Consider the following 17443-nt stretch of genomic DNA (forward strand, 5'->3'; position numbering starts at 1 on the left):
GATTGGCTGGAATGTGTCTGCTGACTGTGAGGCACAGGGTCAAAGTTTAGTCAATGATGACGAATAGGGGACGGATCGAACCGCGCATGTGTTCACCCGCCGTGGCGAACGCGAACAAGCTATGTTCGCCGGGAACTATTCGCCGTCGAACAGTTCGGTGCATCACTAGTAATCACCTCTCCAACTTTCCCAATAGTGTTGGGGTTCCCTTGGCTGAGAAAGCATAATCAAACTATCGATTGGGAAAGAGGTGATATTGTTGCTTGGAGTAACAATTGTCGTCAGGGGTGTATTACTAAAGTAAAGCCTATTCACCTTATTAATGTTTCAACCATGTCTCCTTTGTCTACATAGGTTCCGGAACAATACGTTAAGGTGAAAGAAGTATTTGATAAGGGTAAAGCTGACATATTACCACCTCATATATCCTGTGATTGTGCCATTGTCTTAATACCGGGTACCATGCCTCCTAGAGGTACTGTATATCCTCTTTCCACTAAGAGAATACTGTATTAGACGAATACATTTAAAAAAAACTTTAAAAAATGCTTCATTAGAAGATCCTCATCGCCAGCAGGAGCAGGGTTTTTCTTTGTCCAAAAAGGAGGGTGATCTCAGGCCTTGTATCGATTACAGAGGATGGAATAAGATTACTGTACATAATGCTTATCCAATACCTCTTATAACCGAGTTGTTTGACAGACTGAAAGGTGCTAAAATATTCACCAAACTCGATCAAAGAGGAGCTCATAATCTTGTCAGGATACGTAAAGGAGACGAGTGAAAGATAGCCTTTAACACCAGATACGGGCATTACGAGTATACAGTAATGCCTTTTGGGTTATGCAATGCTCCGGCTGTCTTCCAAGATCTCATAAATGACGTATTAAGAGATTTCTAACAAGAGTGTGTAATCGTATACCTGGATGATATCTTGATATACTCTAAAGACAAAATGACACATCACAAACAAGTGATGAAAGTTTTGACCAAACTGTTATTTTACAAACTAGAAAAATGCCTTTTTGAGGAGTCCCAAATACGTTTCCTAGGCTACGTTATAACAGGAGAGGGGTTTGAAATGGATCCTAAGAAATTGGATTCTATAATCAAATGGCCAATACCTGGTCTAAAAGCTATACAAAGATTTATAGGTTTCTCGAATTATTATAGATGCTTTATTAAAGGTTTTTTGTCTATTGTTACTCCTATAACAAATATGACTAAAAAAGGAGTGAATCCTAAAAAGTGGTCTAAAGATGCCTTGAAGGCTTTTGAAGCCTTAAAAATTTCCTTTGCGTCTGTTCCTATACTATTCCATCCTGATTCCAACCTTCCTTTCTTACTTGAGGTTGATGCATCAGAGACCGGCGTGGGAGCAGTTCTGTCACAGAGTATAGACCAACCTCTTCATCCCTGTGCCTTTTATTCAAAAAAGCTGTCTGACATAGAAAAAAGATATGATATAGGAGATAGGGAACTTCTTGCAATCATTCTGGCCTTAAAGGAGTGGCGTCACCTCCTAGAAGGTACCATACATCCTGTTACTGTTTTAACAGATCTAAAAACCTTTACTACATAGGTGAAGCTAAACGTTTGTCAGCTAGACAAGCCTGTTGGTTCCTTTTTCGAGCTAGATTTAATTACGTTCTCACTTACAGACCAGGATCTAAAAACTCAAAAGCAGACGCATTATCCCGACAATACGAACCTCTTGTTGGTCCTGAGCAAAGGTTTCCACTGCTGTTCCCCCACAAAGCATTATAGCAAACACCAGAACCAGTATCCAGTCTCTTCTTGTTTCAGATGTCATAGCTTAGCAAACCTTAGCCCCGGGAAACACCCCTGATGAAAAATTGTATATCCCTCCTGAGCACCAGAGGGATATACTCCTTTATCATCATGACTGCAAGATAGCAGGTCTGCCAGGTATACACAAAACCTACAAATTAATTGCAAAGGAATTTTGGTGGCCGTCCTTACGAAAGGATATTAGAGACTATGTGTTGGCTTGATGTGTCTGGCCAACAACCAAACTTTCCCATACCCTTCCTTGAGGTCTACTTCAACCACTTGAAATACCCAACAAACCATGGACTAGTATTGGTATTGACTTCATTGTCGATTTACCCATATCTGAAAAGAAAACCGTAATCTTGACTGTAGTGGATAAGTTTACCAAAATGGCACATTTCATCTCTTTACCCAAATTACCCTCTTCACCTGAATTGGCTACTATATTCGCCAAAGAGATATTTCGTATTCATGGTATACCTAAGGAAATAATCTCTGACAGAGGCTCCCAATTCATATCTCGATTCTGGAGAGCCTTTTGTTCCCAGATGGGGATTACTCTTAATTTCTCGTCGGCTTATCATCTACAATCCAAGGGGGCAGCAGAAAGGACTAATCAAAGAATTGAGCAGTACTTGTTTTGTATCTGCTCATCAGGATGATTGGGTTGGCTTGCTTCCATGGGCTGAGTTTGCATTGAACATGAATTATGGTTTTCATCCTGTTGTTCTCCCATTGGAATTTCCTTCGCAGGGAATGCTGATGGTTGACGAACATACAGAGAACCTGAAGAAGACATGAGAACAAGCTCAACAGCTCCTGATTCATAAAACCTTTATAGATAAGAAATATGCTGATAAACGTAGGCTGGCTGCCCCTGTATTTTCTCCAGGTGATAAGGTCTGGCTCAGTACTAAGCATATCCATCTGAAAGTTCTATCAATGAAGTTTGTTCTTAGGTTTATTGGTCCTTACACGGTAATCCAGTGGCTTATCATCTCGCCTTCCCTTTTGCTTTACGCATCCCAAATGTGTTCCATGTGTCCTTGTTGACACCTTTGACTTGTAATAGATACACCAGTCGGGTTGATCCTCCGTCTTCTGTTGAAGTGGAAGGTCAAGAGGAGTATGGGATCCGCTCTCTCCTTGATTCACGGGTGGCTAGGGGTAAACTTCAGTATCTTGTGGACTGGAAGGGTTACAGTCCTGAGGACAGGTCTTGGGTTGACAGTTCGGCTATCCATGCCCCTCGTCTTCTTTGCTCCTTCCATTCCAATTTTCCTTCCCGTCCTGGTCCCTTCTTCCTGGTGAGTGGTTCTCGAGTAGGGGTACTTTCAGGGTACGTTATGTGTGGGCACAGGCTATGCCACACACTAATGTCATCTTACAGGAGGTTGGTGATCTATCCAGAAGTCCTTTTAAAGATTACAGCGATTCTCACGCCGGCCGTGATAGCCCCACCCCTTTTTATGACGCGGCGCGTGCACGCCGACGTCATGGCGCTGATAATGTCACGGCCCACCAAAACATTCAAATTCGACCGTTTTGGGGGCATGGCTACCAATTAAAAGAACACAGTATAAAAGGGAACTTCAGGACATGACTCATTGCCCTGTTGTGGTTCTTATAGTCCCAATAGCGCGTTGCACTCTAGTATTGTATTCTTGGTTTTGACTTTGGCTTGTTTGACTAACCTTCTTTCTATAACCCTTTGACCAAGTTTGTGTAACCTCGCTGTTCTTGATTTCTGGCTCCCCTGACCTCGGTTTGTACCTGTTTATTCTCTGTCCTTGTGACGCCAACCCGGCCATTCTAAGGTCCGGTAAACGTTACTTTTCTATTACACTCTGTGTGTAGGATCCCAGTATTTCCTGACAATAGCTATAATACGCTTTCACAAGGAATTCAGCTCTGAAGTCAACTATTTGGATGGATCTACGTACTTTCTCACTGAGGCTTGGGCTAATTTGAAGTAGCAATCTAACAGCTCGGTTTGGGGTTTCTTTTTTATGTGAGAGTATTATTGAATAAAACAGCCCTAATAATTGACTTGTGTGTGGACCACAATGTAGTATCAGTAAATTCTTCAGTATAGTTTGTCTGAAAGTAACTTTAAATAGTCTCTCAAAGACAATTAACAAAGACAAAATCTAAGAGTAGTGATTCATTCAGTGTCCAGGTACCCCGTCCTATAAAAATTTGAAAACATTAGCCAACTGCAGTGTCACAGGTCCATAATGTAATGCCAGCACATGTACATGTTCATTAAGTTTTCCTGCACACAAGAGAGCAGAGAGAAACTGCAGGGAGAAGATCCATTCCCACTTTGTTTTTGTGGAACTATATTTTCCCTTTAAGCTAGGATAAAGCGTTCTTCCATAAGTGAAGATGACCTCTCCACTTTCTGTAGTGGGGACAGGGATTGACATACTATGCTGTGTCCAATGTGACAACTACCATGGTCGCAGGGGTTGCAGCCAAGACCGGGCCTGTCACTCCGGGGGGCCCAGCCGCCCTGCTGACCCCTGCAACAGTGAGCCGCCAGAAGGTGGAGGCGTCAAGGGAGCCCTATCACAGGGGGCCCACCAAGGGCACCCCCAAATCGGCATTTGTACAGTGAAGCAGAGTAGGAACCTGTTTGCCACAGCCCCACACTGGACTCCAGGAAGAGGACCCAGACTAGCTCTCCCGAAGTAAAATTAATTTGTGAGAATGTGCAAAAATGTGTGAGAGTGTGTCTGTCTTTCACACACGTGGGGGGGAGAGACACATGGAGTGGCTGGGGTAGGGTGAGACACGTGGAGGGGTTGGTAGAGGCTTGGGGTGGAAAAGATATTTGGGGCCTGGGCAGGGGCGGACTGAGCAGTCAGCAAATCCATCATGGACAGAGGGCCCGATGCTCTGGGGGGCCCGTCTGTGGTACGGTGGAGAAATGGCAGCTGGGGAGTTAAGCAAGCTCCCCAGTCAGCCTACACTCATTAAGAGGCCCACACGACCTTCTGTGGGCCCCTGTTGCTAAACATGTTCCCCCCCTTGGTCGGCTGTGCTATATTTACAGGCAGCAGAGTTTGCTCTTTGAAGCACACTGAGAGACAGCTCAGGGCTTTATCAAAGACCCAGTGGGCTGTCTCACACTGTGCCTGTCTAGTGCAGTATGCGGCTTTTGGCTGGGAGCAGAGTCTCTGCCTCACACAACATGCAGGCTGCCTGTAACTCATCAATGCAACTCCGTGTGGAGCCGCTCTATCAGTGTTACAGGCAGCATGCTCCGCAATTCTATGGCCGACCAGGGAGGGAGTTCTTCGTGACACTTGCATGCTGAGGAGGAGATTGGACTGTCTGCACCCACCAGGGACGAAGGTAGGGCTCAGGGAGGGGGATACATTATTTTAATTTAAAATGTGTTCAGGTAGGTAAGCTGCCCTAACAAAGCTCCTATCTCTATATCCCCCTTTACCCACCAAGCCCCTATATCCACTACAACCGCTATTACCCCCTACACATACTACAACCCCTATAACTCTCTACACATGCTACAACCCCTATTACCCACTACAGCCCCAATTACCGCCTGCATCACCGAAAGCCTATATTACCCACTAAAACCCCTATATGCCCTACACCCACTACAACCCCTATTACCCCCTGCATCTACAAATACCCTATTACCCATTACCCACTACAACCCCTATCCCTTACAACCCATTTTACCCCCTGCACCTCCAAAGCCCCTGTTACCCTCTGCAACCCCTATATCCCCTACACCCACTACAACCACTATAATCCCTACATCCACTACAACCCATATTATACCCTGCACCCATTACCCCTTGCATCTACTAAAGCCCCTATTACTCCCTGCACCCTCTATGGCTCTCTGCACCTACTATAGCCCCTATTCCTCCCCTGAACCCTGAATAGCTTCTATTACCCCCTGCACTCCATTATAGCCCCTATTATCCCTACCCCCACTACAGCACTAATAACCACTATATGCCCCTGTGTTTCACACATTAAAAACTGGGTTCACACACTAACTACATGCTAATATGGCCTTGCATTTACACACACATACAGACCTGCAATACAAATACGTCCCTGCATACACACACTGATGTCATGGACATACTAGAATGAAATAAACAAAAAAAACACATAGAAACATAGAATGTGACAGCAATGGCATGAACACTTCTCTCTTTCTACTGCTAATACCTCTCCATATACAACCAAGCATTCTGCTAGCATTTCCTGCTGCTCTATTACATTGTCTGCCTACCTTTAAGTCATCTAAAATAATTACTCCTAAATCCCTTTCCTCAGATGATGAGGTTAGGACTCTATCAAATATTCTGTACTCTGCCCTTGGGTTTTCACGCCCAAGATGCATTATCTTGCACTTATCCACATTAAATGTCAGTTGCCACAGTTCTGACCCTTTTTCTAGTTTACCTAAATCATTTGCCATTTGGTTTATCCCTCCTGGAACATCAACCCTGTTGCACATTTTAGTATCATCAGCAAAAAGACATACCTTACCATCAAGACCTTCTGCAATATCACTAATAAAAATATTAAAGAGAATGGGTCCAAGTACAGATCCCTGAGGTACCCCACTGCTAACTAGACCTTGCTTCAAATATACTCCGTTGACTACAACCCTCTGTTGCCTATCATTCAGCCACTGCCTAACCCATCCAACAATACAGGAATCCAAACTTAAAGATTGCAGTTTATTGATGAGCCTTCTATGTGGAAAAGTGTCAAAAGCCTTACTGAAATCTAGGTAAGCAATGTCTACGTCACCATCCTGATCAGTTATTTTAGTTACCCAATCAAAAAATAAAAAATATGAGTAGTTTGGCATGATCTCCCTGAAGTAAACCCACGTTGTCTCTGATCTTGAAATCCATGTGATTTTAGATGTTCGACAACTCTGTCCTTCAACATGGTTTCCATCACTTTCCCCACTATTGAAGTAAGGCTTAATGGCCTATAGTTGCCTGACTTCTCCCTGCTACCTTTCTTGTGAAACATTTGCTAAACATTTGCTAATTTCCAATCTTCTGGAACTACTCCTGTTAACAATGATTGGTTAAATAAATCCGTAAATGGTTTTACTAGTACACCACTAAGTTTTTTTAATAACTTTGGGTGTATCCCATCAGGCCCCATCAACTTATTTGTCTTTACTTTTGACAGTTGAAATAGAACCTCTTCCTCTGTAAATTCACGTGTAACAAATGACCCATTTGTCATTTTTCTTAACTGAAGTCCCTCTCCTTCATTTTCATCTCTAAATACTGAACAAAAATGTTCATTGAGGCAGTCAGCTAGACCTTTATCCTCTTCTATATAACTTCCTTCTTTTGTTTTTAATCTTATTAACCCTTGGGGTTTTTTTATTCTTTATTTTTGGTGCATTTGCCATAGTACATACATAGTCAAGGATGCCCCAACAGCATAAGCATATAGTACAATCACAATGTAGTTGTTATATGTGTTGGGCCGTGTTTAGCTTTGCACAAGATTTCTTTTCTTTTACCATGGGCTGTGTAGTTATAGCGAGGTGTCCTGCTGTACCTGTGGTGAGTGTGGCGGGTATGTTTTAACCCTTGTTTTACTTTACTTTTCTCATTTATGTATCTAAAAGAAATAGTATCCCCCTTTTCTACTGACTGTGCTATTCTCTCTTGTGTGTGTGCTTTGGAGGCTCTTATAACTTGCTTTGCCTCTTTCTGCCTAATCTTATAGATCTGTCTGTCTTCCTCACACTTTTTTTTATAATTACTAAATGCTAACTTTTTGTTTTTTACTATTTTGGCCACTTCTGTGGAGTACCACAGTGGTTTCTTAATTTCTCTGCTCTTCCTGACAAGCCTAATGGAATTTTCTGTTGCTTTCAGCAGTGCAACTTTTAAATAATCCCATTACTCCTGGACACATATTCTAATTTTAGAAAAGTCTGTTTTTCTAAAATCTAAAACTTTTGTTTTTGTGTGGTGTGACTCAGTCACTTTTCTTAAATTAAACCACACTGACTGGTGATCATTAGATCCTAAACTTTCACCTACAGTAATAGCTGATACTAAATCTCCATTTGTAAACACTAAATCTAGTATGGTCTCCTTACGAGTTGGTTCCTCCACATGCATTACAAATGTGTATTCCCGACCCTATAGTGTTAAAAACACAATTTAGGTCATGGGCGCCTCCGTGCCACTCCTTAAAAAGGTCATAAATTTACCTCTATTCGGCGCTGGCTGAGCCCACGCTCCATCCCCTTTACCATAGGAAAGCAATGGGAAGCTAATGGGAAACCACAGGAAAATGCTGTGCTGCGCCAATCAGCATCTCCTCATAGAGATGTATTGAATCAATGTATCTTTGTGGTTAAGCTCATTCATGCAAAGCATGGAGACACTGAACGTCAGTGCTGGACATTGTGTATCACTAACCCCTGAAGCACGTCTAGTGGCCGTTACATATCTGGCCGTGTCAGTAGCTATGAAAAATTGAAATCTCTAGGTTTTTGAAAGAAAGCTTTTATATTCACCAGAGGTTTTAAGCAACTACAATTCCCCACTCTTGATCTCACAGTAAAATAGCAAGAGCTTAGCTCAATATGAAAACTTAAAAAATGAGGTCAGACAATATATGATTTTTTTTTTTTAAAGGCAGTGACCTTTAGTTAAACAAACAAAAGGTATATATTTTAAATTATTGCCCTGTAACAGCAGTTAATCAATATATATTTTACAACATGTATATATAACGTAGCTTTTAAAAGCTTATACATTTTCTTTATGACTGATAATGAACAAAACAGATGTTGGGTAGCTAGACTAGTTTAGCAAGATCTTAGTTAGCAAGTAGAACTAGGAAATAGGACATTCCAGCAATGATATTAATCCTATTTTTTTCATGTATGTTGTTAATAGTAAATACAAAATGTTCTTTAAAAAAAATTAAACAAAAGAACTGATTTCAAAGTTTGCAATTTGCAGGTTTTCCTTCTTGATGATATATACATTCAGGATATACTGGTCAATAGTCTGCTGTGCTCTCTCATACATTCATCTTTTTTAAAGCATATTAATTCTGTGAAATAACCAATATATTTTAATAAAATTATCTTAGTATAATTCTGGCTAACTTAAATACATTTGTGAATCCTGTATTTACCATTGTTGCTGTTAACTGTCTTTGGTTCATAAGTTTTCGTATCTTCCGCTCTGCTTTGTTTCTCTTGTTAAATACTCTGACTGCATCAAATCCAACCTGCAAAGCATTGATACGACATTTATTAGGTTTATTTTCTACAATGTATCTTTAAACAGGCGCGTGACCTGGGTTTAAACCCTTCAGGACGAAGGAGTTAGACAAATTTCACGATACTAAAATAGTTTAGTATTTCATCAGTCATAAAAGGCATAAATTCATAAAATAATGTCTAGGACAGTTACAGAGACAACCAAAAAAATTATAAGTGTTAGGAATATAAGTATGTATAGAGGTGACTAGGGCCCATGTTCCGCGGCAAATAAAGGGTTAATTAACCATTTCTTTGCTTACCTTAATCCAGCGCCGGGCACTAGTGACCACTCCTCCTTCATCGACGTCAGCTTCCGAGTGGAGCCGAATGCACATGCGTGGCCAGAGGCTTGTGTGCATTCGATCCTGCCCATAGGAAAGCATTACTCAATGCTTTCCAATGGGAGTCTTTTTTGACACTGGACTCCGTGAGGACGCTAAGTGTCAAATAAGTGCGATTTACTCTGTGTAAATTGCAGAAGCGGCCTTTAGAGGCTGTCAGGGAGACAGCCACTTGAGACTGGATTAACCCTGCAGTGTAAACATAGCAGTTTCTCTGAAACTGCTATGTTTATTAAAAAAAAGGGTTAAACCTAGAGGGACCAGGCACCCAGACGACTTCATTAAGCTGAAGTGGTCTGGGTGCCTAGAGTGGTCCTTTAAAGCACGGCAAAGTCTTTGTGTGTATAATCCCTTCCCTGTGTATGCAGTATAGTTTTTATCATTACTAATGTTTAAAAGCTAAGATCCAGATGTTGTACTGAACTGGAAGCGTAAACATGACAAGTAAAGGCCACCTTGAAATTTTTGCAGAAATTATCTGCTTAGAGTCCATGCTGTTATTGAGCCAAATAATATATATAATCAAACAAGGAGTCCCCAGGACCTTTGTAAGTTAAAGGGGAGGAGAATAATGTTTTCCAGTTTTGTCACGCAAAATAATGCAGTAATATGGGAAGGAGGATAAAAAGGTGCCACTTCCAATATGCAATTTGTTCCTTGCAATTTGTCAAGTTTGTTTAATACAAAGTTTTGGTAGATGAAGAATTGTGTATATATATATATTATAATGCATATATGAAATAAAATAAAACTGCAATACATATAGAAGTAAAGTGTAGAATATTTCAGATGTATAATATGTATTTATTAAGCTAGGGCTGCCCAATAGGTCTATCCACAGATATTATAGAGCTACAGCTTCCATGATGCTTTGCATGCCTATGGAATGCCTTTAGAATGGCAAAGCATCATGGAAGCTGTAGTTTTAAAATATCTGGGGATCTACGTTTTGGGCACCCCTGTATTAAGCAATGTATGGCACCATATGGAATTACTATGCAACTAGAGGATGCTGTTGAAACAGACAAAAAAAAAACAGTTGTATAGCAAAATACATTCTTATGACAACCTCATGAGAAAGTATTTCTTATAATATCGAGCAATTTATGTTTCCATTTTTATTTATTAGTTTCATTAGTGGTATCTGTGAGTCAGTATGTATCTGGTATCTGTGAGTCAGTATGTAGAGAGAGAACATTTTTAACCATGTGAGATCACAGACCACCTATGCTCTTTGACCAAGATGGAACATCTTGTGCAAGGGGAGAGAGTTCCACCCGAGTCTCTCTGTTACTATGCTAGAACACCTTTACCAACTAAAACGTATTGTCATCATATTAAACATAGAAACATAGAATGGAACGGCAGATAAAAAACATTCGGCCCATCGAGTCTTCCCATTTTCTAAATGCTTCCATTAGTCTTTTATATCTAGCATATCTTTATGCCTATCCAACGCATGCTTAAACTCCTTCACTGTGTTAACTCCCTCTACCACTTCAGCTGAAGGCTATTCCATGCATCCACAACCCTCTTCAGAAAAAAAACAGATTCTGAAAACCACAACGGTGTGTTATCGCTCTGCTGAAGGATTGAGTCAGAAATAAGTCAGTTTATGGCACATGTGAAGTGTACAAATATATTAAATAAGTATTTTCAGTGTATTTTCATAAAGTATAAGAAGAAACCTGAAAGTCACAAATTGAGAATATGTTATATGAGAATACTGATTATATAGGCAATTTCTCAATTGCGGGTTAATCTAACATATCGCTGAACTTACCGCAGTTCTACCTTGGTTGTATCACTTTAATTAATTATAAGGAAACGTTCATTTATTTCTAGTTGTTGTTGGAATGTTGTGCAAACATTTGAAATGAAATAGTCAAATAAAGGTTGAGTTAAAATAACATTAAAATGTACTTACTATTGATTTGATTCCATTTTTCAAACTATCAACATTGCCATAGAAAATACAGCTGGAAAAGCGAATAATTTTAATTTCTCCTGGTTCAATAGCCTATACAGTGGAAAAATACAGTGAATAATTATGAAGAAAATGCTGAATAATCCCATGTGCTATAATAAGGAAAATAAATTTTTAGCCCTTTGACCAGCATGTAGGTTTTTGCTACATAACATGAATGTTGACTCATATACAGATATGTTTTACAGCCAGGACCTAGATCATGTAATGTAACAGCCGTACACAGCCAGGGGCATCTGCATTATGTAAGATTTCCTGGCACTCTGCCATCAATATGTTGCTTTGGCCATTTTTTCAATGTATGCTCATTATGTAGGGTCTCAGATCATTACTCTGACCAAGTTCCAACTCGTGCATTCTTGAACACGCATTACTTCTTATTCTCTTCTGTAACTTGATAATGCCTGCATGAGCTATTTCTGACATTCCAGTGTTCATGGTATTTTACCATTGGGGTAAATTAAATAAATTTATCGTGAACTTGACTTTGAATTATGAAATTATGCAAAATGATGTGCCTGCCTGAACTCATCCCATCTGAATCGTCTGATAGTGACATTGTGGCCCTCTTTTAGGAGCTAATAACTGCTGGGGGGGAAGCCCCACCCCCTCACTAACCTTGGTCCCCACTTCCCTGACATCGGCTCAGAACCCATACTGGCAGTTACCTAACCCAACCTGTTGTACATGCAGTTATATATATAGGACAACATACTAGGAGGACCACAGTAGATCACTTGTTTTTATCGTTCTGCTTTGTGGCCAAAGCAGTTTGGTTATGGTTTAATATGTAATCAACTGTTATTAGCATTACAACTGTTTTTATTTGATTTTTGTTCCATTGACTTAGTAAAAACTATCCATTATCCAGCACATTGTAACTGATTGCATGTCTCTTCACTTTGATGTATACGTTCATGTAGCAGAATGAACGTTTGTAATACCCTTTTTAATTCCCTTTGTTTGGCTCCCCCGTTCATTTACTGAACACCCATCTGTGTAGTCCATGGGTTCACATCTTTTAACATCCCTTTTAGCACCCCTGGCTGTTAACCGCAAATTGCTTGTTAGATGTGTGGCCGCCATTCGCATTATCGAACGCACGTGTGCAAACAAACAGCGGCCATTTTGTCTCTGATGACCTGGAACTAATTTCAGCTATTCTACCCTAAACTGATACCGCTGCCCATCCAACTTCCCAAACCAGTAGGAGAACGGCGTTCGGGAGACCTAAACTACCGAACAGGGGTAACATTCGTATGCTAGCAGCCAGGGGGAGCCTTCATCAGCATTCGTGTGAGAACTCCTGAAAGAAGAATGGTGGAGCCTAAATTTCTCTGGAACTGTTTTGGGGCTTCACCTCGTGGCCGACCGGTCAAAACTTCACTCGAATGGGGTTCCTGAACCACTGAACTGATCTCAGTTATATTTTCACAAGGTGGGCGCTCAGATCCCAGCTATTCGGTGATGTGACTTTCTTAGGGTTCTGAAATATTAAAATGTGTTTTATAATGTTTGCAAATATTGTATATTTTCTGTACCTGAGAGATAATTTAATTAAATAGTTGTTCTTACTCAATTATCTCTCAGGTCCATCGGGGAAATGCCCATGGAATAATGATTTAAGAAACCCCTTGCATGGGTAGTTGAATAAAAGCCAGCTGTGGCTGAATAAAAATCAGTTGACTCCCAGAACTGTGTGTCGTCCAGTTAATGGGGGGATTTTGCCTTGGATATTTAATTGCTTCCTCAGCTACAAGGATTCTACAGCGGAGATATTTATGCTGGATATTGGAGCTACGCTACAGTCGATATTGTACAAAAGATGTGAGGCTTGATCAGTACTTCTCTAATCCTGTACTGCTGTTATGCAACCATGTTTCAATACATATGGCATGTAACTTTTGCAAGTGCAGAACATCAACATAATTTATAAAAACAAAAATTAACAAAAATGTTTACAAATAATCTTATACATACATTTTTGTACTTCTGTGGATCTTTATACAGATCTGTGCCAGGAACATTTCCAAGAGTGCTGCAAGATGGACTATAAAAGAAAAAATATATATATTTATAAATCTCTACATACAAGGTAATTTAATTTAGAGTTGCATGTAACGAATGTCACTTAATTGGGCTTACAAGCCTGAGAATTTCTAAATCACGAGTCATCTGTAACAATAAAATACTTTAGACAAAACATTTGGACATATCAAGTGCTATGTGGAAACTTTGTGAAATTGGCAACAATCTTCACGGAGAGGCGAACGTTTAAAATGAAGATTGGAGCAGTAGGAATAGTAATCTGTAACAAATAACTCTCCTATCATTATATTAGCTTACTTCACAGAATATTCATCCAGATGTCTTGATTCCTCCTTAATCAACTCACAACCTATGCTCCTTAAACACTCTGGCCATCAAATTCAGACTCCCCTTGCAATCTCTTGATTCATCTCTCCAAAGTTTAAGGGGTTAGCCTGCAAGTTCTCAAGTTACCTTACTAAATATTTTGTATAAAAATGGCAGATTGTACATTTACAGGCAGGATCCTTCATTTATTTCCTTCAAGTATGTCTGCAGTATATTGGTTTCTATGGGTAAATAACCTAGCAGGAACCAGGTGGAAACACCAATGTAGTTTGCAAGTGATATAATTTTTGTGTTAGGAGTTTTCTTCCATTGCCTAAAACCCTAAATGCAGAATTATGCGCCCACATTGAAATCATATGTGTTATATGTGAATACGGAGAGCTTTGGCTCCACTGTGAGTCTACTAGAGACATTGCAATTTCATACACTTAGGTTAATATTTTCTGTTTAATGCCTCTACAGAACCACTAATTGTTATCACTTTCATCTGTCATTGAACTCATTATATTCAGCATTGCCACAAGCAGTAACTGGTTCTGATAGCTTGGTTACAAAATGTAATATAAATCAAGAGATGGCTGGATTTTGTGAAAATTATGTTCCACTAAATCCATGACAACGTTATTAATACAGATAACATTTTTAGTGGGACCAATGAGAGGGATAGTTATGAGTTTTTAGCATGGATAGAGGGAAAAAACACAAAGAGTGCACGTGGGTCCAGACAAACCCCCACAGGGACCGCTATGATTAAACCTCACTGAAGAGGTGTCGGATTAACAAAAATGCACACTTAAGCTTGCTGTAGCTCTCACGCACAGATCATTTTCCTTCTATTTAGGTTCTGAGTTGACTTTATAGGAGGAACCAGTCAGATATATAACTTTATAAACTCCCTCTGTAATGACCAAGGTGAGCAAGCAATGCAGGCTCAGATATGTTTATCTCTACTATTAAGACGTCCTGGCTTCTGCTGAACTGTACGTGTGCATGTACCCGACTCACATTTAAAGGTTCTTAAAGTATAAAATTAGAAGTGTGATTCACGTATGGTCCAGGAATCATATAGAGACTAAGATTTTTTGTTTGCTGGACATGCAGCCACCATGAAAAGTCATTGCAGTTTTTCGGTTGTTTTTTTTTATTATTTCTTTTTGTGCTATTAAAGCAGGTACACATTATTATGTCATGCAGAAACAAAAATCAATGGATATATTAATTATTCTTTACCATTTAAAGTAGGCCTTAGGCTTCAATTTATATTGTTGGATAAGCTTTCAAAATTATTTCATATTTTTGGATTAACTTTTGAAATGATTTTTTTCAACACAAATAGAATATTTTAAAAATCATTTATAAAATATATCAATGTATCAAAAATATCAACATATTAAAGTATTTTTCAAAATATCACATGTTTAGCTAAAAATATTAAATCAGTTGAAAATGTTTAGCCAAAAATATATAAATCTAAGCCTAAATGTAATAAAGCTGTAAATTGCAGCTCACAGTCAGGGTCCTCTTTTCTTTTTAAATTGGTCTTTGTATACATTGTCTGTTTCTCAACAGTTGTACAATATTGCGGTATATGTTGGTGCTTTATATATGCTAATATTATTAACAATTAATGGCAATTCTCAACAATAAATGATTATTTTATACTTTTTTTTTTTTTTAAATACCGTGTAGCACATTGTAGCATGAACTATACAGCAAGTGGTGATATACTCACAACTGGACACGTAAGAGCACTGTGAATAAGCTGAACACTAAACTTATAAGCAGTCCCAAATCAATATCTAAGAAGAAGGATGCTGTACATGAGAAAATCCAGATGATCTGTAAAGGAAAATGTTAAATATAAGTACTATGCCTGCATAGAAATGCTTTGTATTCCATAGCTCTGGTGTGTTAAGTACATTGCCGGTTATTACTTCAGAAGTGGAAACGTTATTCTGTGTCAGCAGCACAGATAGCAGAGGTTCTGCATGGGTCCTATCCTAAATCCAGCTGTCATAGAGTCTGCTTTCAGTGTGTAAGCACTCAAACCACTTTGGACACACACACTAGTGCACACACACACACACACACAAATGATGAGCAGAGACACACAGACACACACACAGTGACAGATACACAATCACATTGTGAGTCTAACAGTGTGTATTGGTAATTGTGTGTGCATTTCTGGCCTTGTGTATCTGTGTATGTGCTTGAGAGTGTGTGCGTGGCAGTGAGTATACTTGTGCGTCTGTGAATATATATCTGTGTGCAGGCATGGTCTGGCCATTGGGCCAACCCAGGCAAATGCCTGACTACGATGGCCATGGGTTAAGGTCGATAGGGGAGATCAGAGGAACTCCCTAGCCTGCCCATGTAGTTCACCACAATTCACTGTTTAGTGACTAAACCCCAATATATTTTCAAATTTATCTTTTATCTTCTGTGAATGTAAATTACAATACATTATGCACCAAAATTACAATAATTGGAAGTGCACTTATTATATGCTTCCCTTTAACTTCCTCATATTTGATAGTAATAGGATAATAATTTAGAGAAAGCAATTGTACCGTCTCATACAGAATGCAAGTATTCTTAATTTAGAAATATCCAATGTGTATTATACCATACTTTTCAACATTTCAAGCAGGCAAAGAGGGACACTTTAATTTGAGGGGTGTGAGTCGCGATGTGACTTGGGGAGGGACTGCTCTGAGATACACAGTTGTGCTCAAAAGTTTGCATACCCTTGGAGAATTAGTAATATATGTACCATTTTTAGAGAAAACATGGGTGAACAGGCAAAATACATTTATTTTATTTCTTATGGGTTTCATATTTAACTGTAGGTTATAACAGAATGGCAACAAAGAAAAAAATGAACTGACCCCTGTCCAAAAGTCTGCATGCCTTACTTTTTAATACTGTGTATTGCCCCCTTTAGCATCAATGACAGTGTGCAGTCTTTTGTAACAGTTGTCTATGAGGCCCCTAATTCTTGCAAGTGGTACAGCTGCCCATTCGTCTTGGCAAAATGCCTCCAGGTCATGCAAAGTCTTTGCTCGTCTTGCATGAACCACACGTTTGAGATCTCCCCATAGTGGCTCAATGATATTGAGGTCAGGAGACTGTGATGGCCACTCCAGAATCTTCACCTTTTTCTGCTGTAGAGTGAATTTGGCCTTGTGCTTAGGGTCATTGTCATGCTGGAAAGTCCAAGAGTGTCCCATGGGCAGCCTTCATGCAGAAGAATGCAAAATTTCTGCTGGTAATTTCTGATAACATGATGCATTCTCACGATTACTCGTGCCTTTAGAGCTCACCTCCCCCAATCCCCCCCAAAAAAAATCATCAGTGAGCCACCACCATACTTCACAGTGGGGATGATATTCTTTTCACTATAGGCCTTGTTGACCCCTCTCCAAACATAATGCTTATGGTTGTTACCATAAAGCTCTATTTTGGTCTTGTAATTTCAAATTACAGTGTGGCAGAAGCTGTGAGGTGTGTCAAGGTGTTGTCAGGCATATTGTAACCAGGCTTTTTTGTAGCATTGGGGCAGTAAAGGATTCTTTCTGGCAACTCGACCATGCAGCTAATTTTTGTTCATTATCGTCGTATTGAGCT

General features: G+C 39.7%; 1 protein-coding gene across 4 annotated transcripts in view; it reads right to left on the reverse strand.

Moving 5' to 3' along the window:
• LOC134602778 (pendrin-like) overlaps positions 1-17443 on the reverse strand; it is a 125934-nt gene that overhangs the window by 49019 nt on the left and 59472 nt on the right. For all 4 annotated transcript variants that reach the window (XM_063448088.1, XM_063448090.1, XM_063448087.1 and 1 more), the window contains exons 13-16: positions 15546-15652; positions 13418-13487; positions 11378-11470; positions 8980-9075 (exon numbers count right to left, since the gene is read on the reverse strand). In XM_063448088.1, coding sequence (XP_063304158.1) covers positions 8980-9075; positions 11378-11470; positions 13418-13487; positions 15546-15652 — 366 coding nt within the window. The remainder of the gene's footprint in view (positions 1-8979; positions 9076-11377; positions 11471-13417; positions 13488-15545; positions 15653-17443) is intronic.

Source organism: Pelobates fuscus, chromosome 3, assembly GCF_036172605.1.
Source record: "Pelobates fuscus isolate aPelFus1 chromosome 3, aPelFus1.pri, whole genome shotgun sequence".
Classification (NCBI taxonomy): Eukaryota; Metazoa; Chordata; class Amphibia; order Anura; family Pelobatidae; genus Pelobates; species Pelobates fuscus.